We start from the raw sequence: 14,746 nt of genomic DNA, 5'->3' as shown, positions 1-14,746 counted from the left end.
GTATCGTGGCGGTGCTAAACGCCTTAGTCCAGCCCTCGACTACGCGCCGCGCCGACCACGACCACAGCAGTCCTTCGCCCGTAGCCGTGTACCATGATTGCCGATGGGTGTGCGCTTTCTGCTGGCATGGGTCCCACACATGGATGACTCAATCACATGTGTCTGGGCTGTGGTATTGATCGGACGGGGATCTCCATCGATTTTGCAGCTCAAATCCTTCATTTCGTCCTGCATTTCCGCAAACGATGGGTCGCGGATCACTCGCCAATCTGCATCGGCAGTTGCTCGTGCGCTTTGACAGCGTCACCCAGAGAGGTGCCGAGAACACGCTTAGCAGCGACCAGCTGGAGGCGCTCGATGACTGCCTATCCCGCTTCAGAGCCTGGAGCGAGCAGATCGGCGTCGCCAACGGCGCGCTAGACGTGCTGGAGGAGTCCGGCAACGGATGCAAGCATACAATCATCAAGTGCTTCGACAGCGTGTACATCAGACTAAGGGTGGTCGGCAATCTTATGAAAGAGGGCGACACGGCAGGCACAGAAAGGTACGTACTTCGCTGCTGTGGGCCGAGTGCTTTCTCACACCAAGCCCAGAGAAGACGAGGCCCGGGCCACTGTCCAGCACATCGCCAAGGACATGGATTCGCTCGAGGAGCAAGTTGCCGACATCCAATCTTTCCTCGAACGCCTGTCCGGACACGGCTCAGCCACCGACCTGCAAGAGCAAGACCACGCCTACGACAGCGACGACTCGCAGATACGCCATGTTTCCAACAGCACGGCAAACACCGGCACCGTCTCGTGGACTACCACGACCGACTCGACCGGCCAGGAGCCCCTGTCTGCCCCCATAACACCCAAAGCACCCAGAGCAAGCAGAATCCCCAAAACCCCCCGGACCCAGATCATGTCAGACAAGAACATGCGGTCAGCTCCCACCAGCGCTGGCACCGCGTCCTCAAGCAAAACGCACGACGCCGAATGGGAGTCAGAGTGGGACGCCGACTTGGTGGTGGCCGCGCTGTCCGCCACAGAATCCCACGCCAGCTTCACCGCCGCCAGCTACGACGAGAACGAGGACGCCGACGCGAACAAGGGCATAGACGCAAAGAACGAAGGCAACGTCGACTCGACAACCCACGAGATAGACTTCTCCAAGGCTAAAGACTCCCCCGCCGCCAACGACTCGACGCACATCTATCACCCGGCCAACACGACGTGGATCGAGGACACCTCGTCCGCCTTCAAAGGAGACGATCCGGACGAGTGGCCAAGGGCGCAGACGCGGCTGGTGAGCAAGTCCAGCACCGACAAATCGTCGCCCGCCGCAGCGCCGTCAAAGGAGAGAAGCGACTACGAACGCGACTACGAACTGTTCCGCAAGCACGTCAGCTCGCGCATGCGGCTGTTGGAGAAACTCAACAGAAGCTTGACACGGAAGATCGAGGAGCTCGAGAGCGGCATGGCGACGAAAGAGGGTGGTGAGAGGGACGTGTCTGAGCCGTTCGCGGGGGGAAACGGGGATGGGGAGGCGGCGCGGGAGAAGCTGATCAGAGAGGAGGCCGTCGAGGAGTACAGGCAACGCTTGCGTGACGAGCACCGCAAGGAGCGGAAGCGCCGCAAGATGATGATGCATGAAGCACGGCTGATCGAGGAGCGTGCCCAGCGGGAGATGGCCGACATCTACCAGCAGAGCGGCTTGCAGATCCACCGGGCTGCGCAGCGCCATCAGGACGAGGTGTTCCACATCCAGCAGCAGTTGACCACAGAGCTCCTGACTGTCGAGAGAAGGATACAAGAGCGGATCCAGGCGAAAGTGTGGAGCTTACCCACCGGCTCGGTGGTAGAAGAGAAAGCGGATAAAGGAAAAAGTCGACGCGTGTCATTCGAACCTCGGGAACGGACAGGCACTGATCGGCCGGACGAACCGGTAGCCATATCAGAGAAGGAACCCAACCTCCAAGTGCCATCATATCGGCTGAGTGGGGCTTCAGGGATGGCGAGACGAGCTTCGGACGCATCACACGCTGCGCCAGAAGCCCCCCAGGGGACATTTTTTGCGACGGACCTCTCAAACATACACCCGGCAGAACGGCCACAGCGGCAGATGTCGGCAGAATACAGGCCAATCTCGGCGGTTGCGCCATGGGAGGGTAGGGAGGTGGCCCACCACGAGCCGGAAACACTGAAGCCCAACTTGAAGCGATCATCTACCACCGCCAGCAGATTCCGCCGACTGGCACGGGCGCTGCGACTGAAACCCGTAGGCCGCAATGATGTCAACGTTGTCAATGTCTCCAAAAGCGCAAAGGCTTCCCCTGAACGGAGCGAAGTCACGGCCAACCGGCGTCTGTCCAAAGGAAGCTTCCTATCTCGCCGCCGACGCGCCTCCTCAATCAAGCACCCGCAACCAGAGCAAAGAAACAGCTCCTACGGAGAGGCGCCCGACCATGTTCCAGAGCTTCCAGCAACCATCCAGCCCACCGCCGTCCGAACCTCCTCGACCCGCCATCCATATCGCCCAGCTGACCATCAAGCGGCAGCTCCGCGACAACGCACCGTGTCGGACAGCACAGTCTTCCGCCATCAACCGTCCTCGTTCCAATCAACGCCGACCCCGCCTCGCCATCCGCCATTCTCTTTCCAGCTCAGCGTCCCGCCCGGCGCACGAGGAGGCACATGGCCGCCTCCTCCGCACAAGACGCAAATGCCATCAGACGCACTGACGTCGTACTACGGGATGCCTTGGGAGTGGGGCAGGATGAGTCCCCTCATCGCCGCCGCCACCGCCGCCTGCGCCGCTCGAGACCAACAGCAGCACCAGCTCAAGCGCGAACGCCGCCACCACCACCACCGCCGCCGCCACAGCAGTCATCCTCACCACCACCGCTCCTCATCCAACAGCAACAGCAACAACAACAACACCACCACCACCACCGGCGACCTCAACACCCCCACTCCGGCCTCAAGGCACAACAACAACAACACCACCACCACCACCGCCAAAACAAACCACTACCACCACAGCCGCAACAAACACAAACACCCCCTCTCAACCTTCCCCTCCACCACCTCCACCACCACCTCCTCCCCCTTCACCGCCACCACCACCACCACCGCCTCATCCTCGACGCAATCGCCCGCCGGCAGCGTCCACGCCGACAAGTACTGGCCCGCCCTGACGCACCTATCCTCCCTACCGTTTCGCGCACACAGCTACTACTAAAGCCCGACCAGCGACCAGCGGACCAACCATTTCCTTTGTACATACATACAAACTTGTTCTTGAAAAAAAAAAATTCTTTTTTCTCGATTTCCATTCTGGTTCTCACAGGGGCAAGAAAGAAAGCTCAGGTCCGCCCGCCCCGCCCCGCCCCGCCGCGCCAATGGTTCGTTCCTTGTATGATACGCGCACGGCGGGTGGCTAGCTGACCACGTACCACCACCGTTGTTCATCGCTGCGATGCTTTTTCTTTTGTGGAGGGAGATGTGGGTTCGTTTGTGTGTTATAGAGCGTAGTGACGCTGACGGGTAGCGTGGCTCAGTCGTGCCGGTGAGGAGGAGGAGCAGTGGCATGGGAACTTGGAAGGGGGGAGGGGGTGAGGACGGTGGTGATGGTTGATCAGCGGGTGCGCGGAGGGGGAAGGGTGTGCGATGGCAGGAGTAGTAAGCATGAGAGCGAGGTGGTGGTGTGGACGACGCCGTTCTCCAGGGTGGAGGGGCAACAGAGGGGAATGGGGCTGGGGGTTTCTGGTGGGTTTGAGGAGAGGAAGAGAGGTGTCGCTTTTGCTGTGTAGTTGGAATCGTTGCTTTGGTGTTAGCGATTACTTTGTATGTGTACATTATTCGTGCGTTGATTGGGTGGGTTGCAGATATATGTACGAACTAGTCAATATTATAGGCCATTTGCTTGGAATAGAGTAATCTGATAAGGGGCATTTCAGACAAAGGAGCTTGCCGAAAAGGCAACATGACTAATTCATATATGGATAGAGAATCAGACATGTACCTCCGGTATGTTCAGGATCATGTGTCATGGTTAGTACAGAATGAACCACTTCTCGTGCCTCTCGCTTGCTGGTTAAAGCTAGCCATACATCCTCAAGTCTCAAGGCGTTTGGTCGTCTGAGTGCACATTCATGCGCGTAGCATGTAAGCAAATCTTTTCATCCGAGGAACGGACCCGAGGTTGTAGTTGAGCGAATCTCCTGCCAAAATCCCTACTCCTACATCACAGAATCAGGCGCCAGCCTTTGCCGCATCAGTTGGAATGGGCATTGACCGCGAACCATGGTGGCCAAATCAAACTTGATGTTCGAGAGATCGAGGCGAGCGCCCGTGCATCTAACATCAATTGATGTCGGTCGTACATACATGTCACCAAGAAAAGACCCTGGACCACGATTAGTTCCAAAGCATGACCGAGGACCGCTCTGGAATGTCAGTCTCCATATTCGAAGGTGCCCTTCCAGGTTACGCGCGCATGGGACAACATGTGCTGTCGTTCGTCTCCTGGATATTTGCCTGGAATTGCGTAGTCTGAACCGAACTTCTCTTGGAAGCTTTCTTGAGCATGCTCTGTACAGCTTGGCTCTCAAGAAGATAAGGCTGGTGGGGTCATAGTTACTGATATGCCATCTTTGGGCGCACACCTCGCTTTGTTCAAAAATCAAAAGCGGCTAATCTGCTCATCCACGAAGGAGAGGGGGAGATAAGGGTAAGTAATCAACCATAAGGGCGAACTCCTTGAAAGTGTGTCTGCAGCTCATCGCCGATGCGTGTGGAATGCAGAAATGCTGAAGAAATTTCTGACGAGAGCCGTTGGAATGTTTAATTGTGGGCCGTCCCGAGCACGTAGAATTGGCGTCTTCGGCAAGCCGGGCCAGAAAGCCGGTACAGTTGCAGTAAAGCAGCCTTTGCCACACCTTATCCGGAACGACGAATAGGAAGCGTTCCGTGCCTAGCTAGGTGTTGCTCCAAAAATGGGCACGTCTCATTCCTCGCTATCATCTTCCGTGGCCGACCAACGCTCGGAACACTTCCCCGCCAATGACTACCGGGGGAAGCCTGTCCGAATAGGCTCTTCCCAAAGCAAGGAGACAGTGCACCGGCCTGGGACGACGCGAGTATGGGGTGACGATAGGGTGGGGTTGGCAGCGCAGACAAAGGCCATTGGTTGGAGAAATGGGAGCGAGGGATTCGTGCAGTCCCATGAAGCTGTTACCGGCTGCGGCCCGTTGCTCGGCGACATGGCACAGCAGCTTGGCTGACCATTCTCGGCGGTATACCGGGTTCGGCAGCGCAATGTTTGGCGAATATGCTGCGAGTTGAAACCCTCAAAAGATGGGGCCCTGTCCCTGTGACTCTGATTAGATGTCGCAGTCCGCCTCTCTGCGTGCCGGCTGAGCTCGTCCTGTCGTTTCCATCTCCACTCCTTGATGCAGACAAGTTGTGCTCGTCCAGCAGGCTCTGGTAGTGCCAGTCGTCATCATTGCTCGCGGTGATCATAGCGGAAGTCGTCACAATGAGCCCCGGAAAACCTCTGGACATTCTGATCTTTGGCACCGGAGGTAAGCAACAGCCCGCCGAGAGACTGAAGTCATGCTGACCAAGGGCAACAGCTGTGGGTTCCACGATAGGCTGGAGGCTGGCCCAGAACCCACATGCCAGGCTCTCTGTCGTCTGTCGGTCCAACTACAACGCGGTCAAGCAGAACGGAATTCAATTGTCGACCAAGATGTGGGGCAACGGCACATTCTTGCCTTACCGTGTCATTCGCTCTCCACGTGAGGCGTCTGATATGACCTTCGACTACGTGGTCTGTGCCAACAAAGTCACTCCGTCGGACGGTCTCTCGTTCGTCGGGGAACTGGCGCCAGCGGTGACGGAAAAGACGACGCTGGTCTCGGCGCAGAACGGAGTGGGCGTCGAGGCGCCGCTCCGCAAAGCGTTTCGCAACAACACAATCCTGTCTGCCATATGCTACATCAGCTGCCTGCAGCCTGCGCCAGGTACGGTTCAGCAGGTTTCCAGTATCCGCCCTCATGCGTTCCATATCGGCACCTATGATGCGCGAGAGGGCAAGGGTACCGACGAGAGCCGGTTGGGAAAGTTTGTTGCGCTTGACGATAGATTCAAGAGAATCAGTGACGCGCAGGCGGAGCGCTGGACCAAGCAGATATTCAACGGAGCGTGGAATCCGATGGCGGCAATTTCCGGGCTCGAGACGCACCCGCTGCTGACCTCGCCTTACTTGCAGACGGTGCGGCAGCTTGCACATGAGATGTATGAGGTGGCGTTAAAACTAGGCATCTCACTCTCAGATGACCTACCGGCCAAGACGATAGAGTTTGCAAAGAACAACCCTTCCTTGGCGCCATCTATGCTCCAGGACGCGAGGATGAAGAGGCCAATGGAGGTCGAGTCGCTATGCGGTAAGTTCCATCTCTCCTTCGTATGGCGCAAGTCTGACAAAGTTGCAGGAAACATCTGTCGACAGGCAGACCAGATCGGGGTGCCGGTGCCGACCATCAAGCTGGTTTACCACACGCTGCTGGGCATGAACAGCCAGATGCTTGCGCCGACGCAGCCCCTGGCAGCACGGACGTTGCAGAGTGTCAGGCGCAGGCACAGCGTGCCGCAGGAGCTGAGTGTTGAAAGAGAAGTCGAGGCAGTGGCGGTGGCATGCTAGGCTCGCGCGTTGACGGGCCTTGATGGCTGGTTGGCTTCCTTTTTCGCCCATGGAGCTTTTGTTTCGGACTTGAGCACGGCCTGTGGCTTGCTTGCTATATGCCATTATTATTATTATTTCCAGGTTGACGAGATAGTGCATGAGTGGGGTGAATGCGTAGTGATAGACCTTGATCCAGCTGCATGTCGATGGTACTCAAAACCCGGCGAGTGTTGTGAGGTGGTGCGGGAGAAAAGGGAGAAAGGGAGAAATGGATGGATGACGCGACGCGTCGCAACGCGCTTTCCCGTCGGTTGCGCTTACGTCATGGGAGGGGTCTCGGTTCTAGGTAGTACCCGACGCACCCACCCATCATAGTTTCCACTCACTGCTTTGCAACAACATGCCAGACGCTATTACATTACTACAAACACCCATCCATAACGCCGGTTCCGAACCTGCCACGCCAACCCTTGAACCCGGGACCCAACATCACACGCCTCGCAACCCCATGGCTTTGTTCAACGCCACCTGGAAAATGTCGATGTTCTCCGGCCTCAGAATGGTGAAGTGCGTGCCCTGAACGCGGTGGTACCGCAGCGGCCCTTCCGAGTCCTCAACGTCAACGTCTCTTTGCTCCGCTCCCGTCACGTGCGTCTTCCACTTCGACAGCCAGTCGTGTCGCCATTCCTCGTCGCTGCACTTGTACTGCGGTAGCGGCGGCACCCAGAAGAGGTCATACTTTGACACTTGTCCGCGTGGAACGTACGACCGCGTGATCCGCTGCATGTTGGTGTTGATCCGCTGCCATGTCTCGACCTTTGGGATCGTCAGATCAAGGTTCTCCAGCGTCCCGTCGGGGAAGCGCGCGAAGATGGCCTGCGTGAACTGTTCGTCTGGGATGTCGTCCATCTCCTTCTCCCATCTCATCGCAGTCTCCATGTCCAAGAGCTGGAAAAAGTGCAGCAAGTCGATGATGAAGTTGCGCTGCTTCTCGCGCACCTGGATCCGCGTCAAGTCGGCCGGGTTGTCGATCCCGCCGCAGAATTGCACTTGCTCGCCCGCTGCTTCGAGTCTCTTGCCCAGCTCAAACGCGAGCATCCCGCCGAAGCAGAGGCCGAGGAGCGAGTATGGCCCTTTTGGTTGGTGCCGCTTGATGCCATCAATGTAGACGTCAAGCATCTCATCCAACGTCTCGAACGGCGTCTCGTTCTTGTGGAATCCGCGGACCCGCAGCGCAAAAATAGGCCTGTCCGGGACGTACTTTAACAATCCAAGCCACGTCAAGAATTCGCCTCCTCCGGGATGGCACAGGATGAGCGGACTCTTCGATCCCGACGCGACGAGCGGCACGATTGGGTCGTATTCGGTCGTCGTGGTACCCAGCGAGAGAAGCATCATGTCCAAGTCACCAATCGTCCGACACGACAGGAGCAGAGACATCGAGATGGGGTCCTCACAGTCGAGGATCTTCTCGAGCGATGACTTGATGCGGAGATATCCCAGGCTGTCGATGTTCAAATCCGCAACTGCTATGTCGAGATGCAAGTCCGAATGCTTCAATCCAGTCTCCTCGCACAGAACTCTGGCCAAGACCTTTTGCAGAGGCGTCTCCAGGTCTGCGCCTCGATGAGAGGCAAACTGAGGCGCGCGCTCCGCTAGCTTGAACTCGTCAAAGTGGCCAGCTTGGAAAGACTTCTTCAGCTTCGCCCGAGACAGCTTTCCAATCGTGGATTTCGGCAGCTTCTGCTTCGGCAGAGGAATCACCTGTACGGGACGCTTACGGCAGAAGCGAATGCAAGCCTCGTTGATCTGGGTGACCGTCTCCCGAAGCGCGGGTGAATCGTCCATGGCATCATTGGTTGGGTTGAACAGAACGACGACGTCTTCGCTGTCGGCTTTGGTGTCCTGGGTCCAGACAGAGAAGGATGCGGTGTAGCTCTTGCTGAGACCGGGGATGTTCGTCGTTTCAATGGCGTGTTCCAGCTCGAATGACGAGTACTTCTGGCCATTGATGACGAGGATCTCCTTTGAGCGACCAACGATGCACAAGTTTCCTTGATCGTCAAGCATTCCGAGATCGCCCGTGTCGAACCAACCATCCTTGGTCATGCAAGCGCTCGTGGCCGCCTCATTGTTGTAGTAGCGCTTGAAGATGAGCGCTCCTCGGACTTGAATGGCACCCGACCCTCCCCGCTTGACATGCCTGCCGTGCTCATCAACAAGGCGGAGCTCGTGCTGTGGAAGGTGCTTCCCAGCAGATGCGAAGTCGTATTTTCGCTTCACATCGTACGTTGGCGACTCTAGATTGTAGAAGAACGCTGAACAAGTCTGCAATGTCATTAGCTCCTTTGCCACTTGCGGTGTCATCCAAGCGTATTTATTACCTCGCTCAAGCCGTAGCTCGCCTTGATGCTACACTTCGGTGCGCCATGTTCCGTCAAAACCCTCTCCGCCGCAGCCAGAGTAGCTGTCTTGTTCGCTTCGCCGCCGCACATGATCACGCGGAGCTCGCTGAAGTCCAACCTCATGCGCTTCCTCTCGAACTCATCGACTTCGTTGATGGCACGTGTGGCCGTGGCGATGAAGAAGTTCGGAGCAAATGTGTAAGCAACCCGATGCTCGCTGAGCACCTTCCAGAACCGAACAGGCTTCCTCACGAAGTCAATCGCCGGAATCATGACCTGGTTCGCGCCCGCGTAAACCGCATGTAAATGGTTTTCGCAGAGCGCGGCACTGTGGTCGAAACCTACGTGCCACTTGTCAGCGGAAACCTATGCTGGAATCTCTCGTCGGGCTGGGCAATACTTACTGACCCAAGACATGAACGTCATGGCCGAGTTCGTGCCATGGAAATTGCTTTTCAGCTTGCTGGAACTCACGAACTGCGTATGCGTGTACTCAACACCCTTTGCGAATCCTGTGCTGCCGCTGGTGAATAAGATGGCTGCCAACTCATCTTCGTGACCGACTCCCTCATCCACCGCTTTCATGCCGTAAAACTCTTCCACCTTGGTTGTTGCCATCGACTGCACGGTGAGCGTAGTGATGGAGGCAATCGGCCTAAAGAGTCGGCTGAGCTGTTTGGTGGTGAGAACGGTCGGGCCGTTGAAGAGGTTGGTGAGGTTTTCGAGTTCCCCAGCGAGCGTGGTGTCGTTGCTGGAAAGCGGAGAAAGGAGAGCAGGCACGCCTCCTGCGGCGACAACCGACCAGAACCATACGACGTTGTCGTGGTGCGTGTTGAAGTACAGCACGACGTGTTTCCGGGGCGTGACAGCGCCGTTTTCCCGCAGTTTGGCTGCGTTTGTCTGCCTCCGTCAGCAACGTCCTGTTCGCCTCCCAGTGCGCGATGCGCTTACCGTCGCTTCCCTTAGGAGCTCAGCGTATGTCACGAAGTCGGACCGTTGGCTCCATCCCTGGTCCTTGAAGGCAATGCCGTGGTTTGGCCACAGCCTCGCAGCCCGCTCCAGCAGACCCAGCAGCGTCTTTGGATCTTCGCCGAGGCTGCTCGCCGCCGTTGCCTTGGGGTCCCAGAGGGCCGGCGCGAGGTACGAGTAGAGTTGTATCAGCAGCGAGGTGAGCATCTTGGCGGCAGCAGCGGTTCTCTTTGGTCGTTGGCCGAACCATGGACCATTTCACCAGCGCGGCCGCAAATATATCTAAACTTTCTCTCTGGCAAGTCTCAAGGGGTTTCTATCCAGAGCCGCCATCGAGATGCGTTTCCTATTCTGGCATTTTGCCCAGCCCAGACTCGGTATGCCGCGCTTTCCCTGCATTCCCTCCCGGTGTCACACCAATTTCGCTGGACTTGCGCCACCTATATTGGATTATAGGATGTGATGAGTGGGCTCGCTCGCAGCATTCCACAGCCTCGGCCAGGGTTTGTCGTCGGAATGGCAGGGGTTGTGGGGAGCATGAAGATTTCGCAACGCCGGCGTGTGCGAAATGCAAGGGAAAGTAACGCGAGCCTGAAGAAAAACAGGAAAACCCTGATAACGGTGGGATGACGGACACAACGCAGGGCAGCGGTCAGGCTAGATAAGCCTCGTTATTTCGTGCTACGTTCAATGATGACTGTTGTGTGACAGAGCGGTCTCGGCGAGCTTCCGCCGGCTCTCTGGGCAACTTCTGTGTGTGTGGGCTGCAGACCGTACTTACCAAATGGAGCCAGCCGTTTGGCGCGCGCGCGCGCGCCCGTTGACGCAGCAATGGGAGGCACTTGCATCCCGCTTTCCGGGGAGGGATGGAAATGAAGAAGGGTCCTCGCACCCAATACCGTGCCTCCGCTCCAATGGACTAAGCTACTTGGAGGCATGATCTGACGTGAAGGGGTCCTGAAATTGGTGTGATGCGGAGTTGCTGGTTTCGGAAGCTGGCGTGTCGGGGCCCTCACTGGTGCGCAGACGTCGCCAGTCAAGCTACCAATTTCGGGGCCGTTGAAAGTCTTGTCCGGACGGCTCCAAATCGCTCTTGAAAAGCCGACTTGCCTCTAGCAGTGAGTAATCTCAGCTTCACTTCAGCACTGACAGGCGGCTGCAATATCTTACGTTGTTCTCATCAGGAATGCCTGCGGCGAAACTGCAGTTATGCTCGATCATGCAACATGGTTGCTACGAACGCGGAACACTACGTAAGTAACGCCGAACTGTCCTCAATGTCTAGGTTTCTATTTGAACGAAGCTGGGCAGGCCGGGCTAGTCTGACTCTGCGCTGACGATGCAGTCGATTTGTTCCCCATTTCCTGTCTTTCTTCTTGTCCGCTACATTTTTCCCTCGAGCCCCAACTTTCGGGCTTAGAAGGCTGCCTTGGTCTGCCTCCATGCAAGCGTCTCACGTTACCTCTCAAGTTTTTCTCCTTTTTTTTTTGGTGTGACATACAATCAATTTGAAGCATCCCCGACTTTCTCCGGTCCGTCTTCCACGGTCGTCTCGAAGCGCCAATTCCTTGTCCATATTTCGATAAGCAATTGGGCATTCTATGATACATGACAGTCCAAAGGAGCAGCACATCTGTACTATCTTCATTGAACGGGAGTCACAAATTAGAACTCTCTGGCTCGTCTTCTTACTAGCTTTTTCGTTCATCAGCCTTCCCCTTTCTCCAAATCCAGAGAGTACTGTTTGCATTTGGTTTCTTTACAAAGCCATTTGAAAGAAGAAAACTTCCCTTGGTTTTGCAAACAACCTATAGCTAAAGTCTTCTTCTTATAGAGTCTGGGAAGACATTCGCGCACGGGACTCGTTTGAAGAAATAATAACGTTGAGGCTCCTCATCAGGAGGATGATCGTCATCAACCCAACAGGGTCCTCTTCAGCAATGTGTTCCTTGTCGAGCCTTGCGAGCGCTGCCACTTCTTTCGTTATCTATATAAACCCCAGGTAGTAGCAGCGCATAATGAGACATCCAGTCGACCAGCTTCTACATGTGACCGTCTGCGATCACCGTCTGACATATCGTTCTGCCGCTACTACCCACTACCATTCAATCGCGCGCCATTCTTTATTCCCTTCGCTCTTCAGGAGCCTCACTTCGTATGTAGAATGTAGCTGAATGCATTTTGGCGGTCGATTCGTAACACGGCTCTTGTCTGCCGGAATACCGAGCCACAATTAACATGCCAGGACATCGTACCTATACAAAACGGTAATTCCAATGTGTATGGTGAGCGGGCTGAGTAAAACCACATGCTTTCTGGTACGCTGGCGAGTAGTGAGAGATGCCGACTGGTTTGTTCAGCGAGATCGAGATGGGTGTGGCCATACGTCGTCGCTACGTGTACGCGAGAGTCGGGACGTAGAGGATCTCGAAGGTAGTTAATGGCGTGGTGGGTGTCGGTCCGAGCTTGAAAGAGAGGACGGCCGAAGCCAGATACTAAAAACAGGTGCAGTGAGTCTCACTTTGTAGATTTGGGTCTTGACGACGTGACTCCCGAGCGGCAGTCTGTCACCTTCTTCACAACCAAGACACTGTTCCCAGATGGCGCGCACGCTTACCACCGCTATATCCATAGGAGCGTCATTGTCTACGAACCTAGTGTGCTCAGATTCCTTGACTCACTTGCCACTGCGGACATCAACGCGATCAGTTCGCACATTGCTCACACCTATCACTTTTGTCGAATCGCTGTTGTTCAGACGTACGGACCAACGTATGACTTAAGCAACACAGTTTCAGCCCAAGGCAGTTGCGATGTTGTCGAAATTGGTGTGGTTCAAGTACTTGGAGAGTTTCAGCAACGGAGTGTCGAGGCCTCAACCCAATCGCTCTTGCTCAACCGGTATTGTAGTTTTGTAAATCATGCATGGATGAAGCTGTAAGTGGATTTCTATGAGCAGATGATCAGGGTCCAGGTAACGCACATAAAATCCATCCTCAGCTCAACTTTAACCCTCATCCTTCTTCTTCACCTCTCCGACGGCGACCCAAACAGCACACACCTCCCCTCACCTTCATCCACTTTCACACTGATAGCGATGGCAGCCTCAATGTTTGCAAAAGCAACAGAAACCACAATCTACACAGAAGGATATTGGGATGCGTGTCCAGAACAGCAACACAACATGGAACTGCTGTGGGGGTATATCCGCCCCGCTGCAGCAGGCAGGCGAGATTACGGATCTGAAGCTGCGGCTGGCAGGGCAGCAGGGCTGCAGCGTGCATTTGTTGGACCGGGAACTGTGGCAGACGCGGGCAGATCAAATGGAGTTCGGCGTGCACTAGTGTTCGCTAGCGTGGCCATCTCGACCAGGCAGGGGCGGGCCGACCGTCGGGCCCAGAACGGTGACCTCACCCGGTCCCTCTTACATCTGTCGCGCCCATCCTCAGCGTGCCGTTGAACCTCGAGCCCACAGTGCTCTCCGACTACCCACTTCTTGCCTGCTCCTTGGTCCAGCATGAACGTCGGCCCGCGCGTCGAGTGAGCCTGTAGCGCCTGCGAGCCGTGGCTGCCTGGCGACTTCCCTCCCGCCTCGACTGCGCACTACGCCTCTGCCCTGTCTTCCACCCGATCCCACTCCGGCCTGCTGTCGTCCTGACCACAGCCAGCCCAGCCGCTGCGAGATCCCCGTCACCATGACCACCACCGAGGAGGTTGCCCTCTCCGACACCAGCCGCTCCTTCCGCCGTGCCAGCAACAACGAGTACGCCTTCCGCGTGCCCACCCCGCCGCGCATCATCATCCCGCCGCCCGCCGTGAACAGCCAGGAATCCTCCAATGCCATCCGCGTTGACTCTGTCTCCACCATCGATGCCCGCGGCCCGGACCTGAGCTTTCTGGCCGCCGTCAATGGCGGCGAGCTCACCGCTCAAAACGCCGGTCTGGAGTGGACCTACGAGAAGCGCCGCGATGCTCAGATGGTAACGCCATACCTCTATCTGGGTCAGTCGCCGCCTGTTGCTCTTGCGTCTTGTCCCCCAGCTGATCCCCGCTTGCAGGCCCCCACAGCGCTGCGAAAAATCGAGACTTCCTTAGCAAGACGAATATCACCATGCTGCTCGCTGTCAAGCAGGCCGGCATGCCCGTCAACGCCGCCGCCCGCATCGCCAACGAGATGGGCATCGCATTCCACACCGTCGATATCCGTACCCCGCAAGACTTGATCGCCTCGTTCCCCTTGGCCACCGACCTGATCAACACTCACCTTGCCGATGTCAACGCTCGCATACTTGGTGGCAGATGTGGTTTGCAACACGGAAAGGTCCTCGTCTTCTGTGAATCAGGGAATGAGAAATCAGCGGCCGTTGTGGTGGCGTGGATCATGGAAATGCTGGGCCTGGATTTCCTCCGTGCAATGCAGTTTGTTCAAGGCCAACGCTTCTGCGTCAACTTCGATGACCACCTAAAGACTGTTCTGCAATCTTATGGAGATATCCTGGCGGCAAAGCGCCTCGTTGCCCTCGACAGCGCGGGTCGGCATCCGCAGCAATCCCACTCGACACAGAGCAGCTCTAAGCGTTCGCTTGATACAACATACGACGAGGATATGGATGTAGATACCGTAGCTGATGCTGATATCCTGCGATTCGAGGGCCGGACGCATATACCGTTCGAGAGTATCGACTGAAGCCGTGTGGTTT

General features: G+C 56.4%; 4 protein-coding genes across 4 annotated transcripts; 3 read left to right on the top strand and 1 right to left on the bottom strand.

Moving 5' to 3' along the window:
* Positions 1–245: 245 nt before the first annotated feature.
* BKCO1_8400027 (abc transporter cdr4 protein) lies at positions 246–3,225 on the top strand (the record flags this gene model as incomplete). Its single annotated transcript, XM_020279559.1, has 2 exons — positions 246–544; positions 594–3,225. 2 exons carry the CDS (start codon positions 246–248, stop codon positions 3,223–3,225), a joined length of 2,931 nt encoding a protein of 976 aa, XP_020125569.1.
* Positions 3,226–5,523: 2,298 nt separating this feature from the next.
* BKCO1_8400026 (2-dehydropantoate 2-reductase) lies at positions 5,524–6,690 on the top strand (the record flags this gene model as incomplete). Its single annotated transcript, XM_020279558.1, has 3 exons — positions 5,524–5,569; positions 5,621–6,433; positions 6,482–6,690. The coding sequence occupies 3 exons, from the start codon at positions 5,524–5,526 to the stop codon at positions 6,688–6,690; spliced, it is 1,068 nt and encodes a 355-aa protein (XP_020125570.1).
* A 471-nt stretch (positions 6,691–7,161) lies between these two features.
* BKCO1_8400025 (peptide synthetase) lies at positions 7,162–10,253 on the bottom strand (the record flags this gene model as incomplete). The annotated part of the gene is made up of 4 exons (XM_020279557.1): positions 7,162–9,000; positions 9,057–9,418; positions 9,482–9,977; positions 10,029–10,253. 4 exons carry the CDS (start codon positions 10,251–10,253, stop codon positions 7,162–7,164), a joined length of 2,922 nt encoding a protein of 973 aa, XP_020125567.1.
* A 3,488-nt stretch (positions 10,254–13,741) lies between these two features.
* On the top strand, positions 13,742–14,733 carry BKCO1_8400024 (fmi2 protein; the record flags this gene model as incomplete). Its single annotated transcript, XM_020279556.1, has 2 exons — positions 13,742–14,048; positions 14,105–14,733. The coding sequence occupies 2 exons, from the start codon at positions 13,742–13,744 to the stop codon at positions 14,731–14,733; spliced, it is 936 nt and encodes a 311-aa protein (XP_020125568.1).
* Positions 14,734–14,746: the final 13 nt, after the last annotated feature.

The sequence above is a fragment of the Diplodia corticola genome, assembly GCF_001883845.1.
Source record: "Diplodia corticola strain CBS 112549 chromosome Unknown scaffold84, whole genome shotgun sequence".
NCBI lineage: Eukaryota > Fungi > Ascomycota > Dothideomycetes > Botryosphaeriales > Botryosphaeriaceae > Diplodia > Diplodia corticola.
This window is presented reverse-complemented; position numbering and strand designations above follow the sequence as displayed.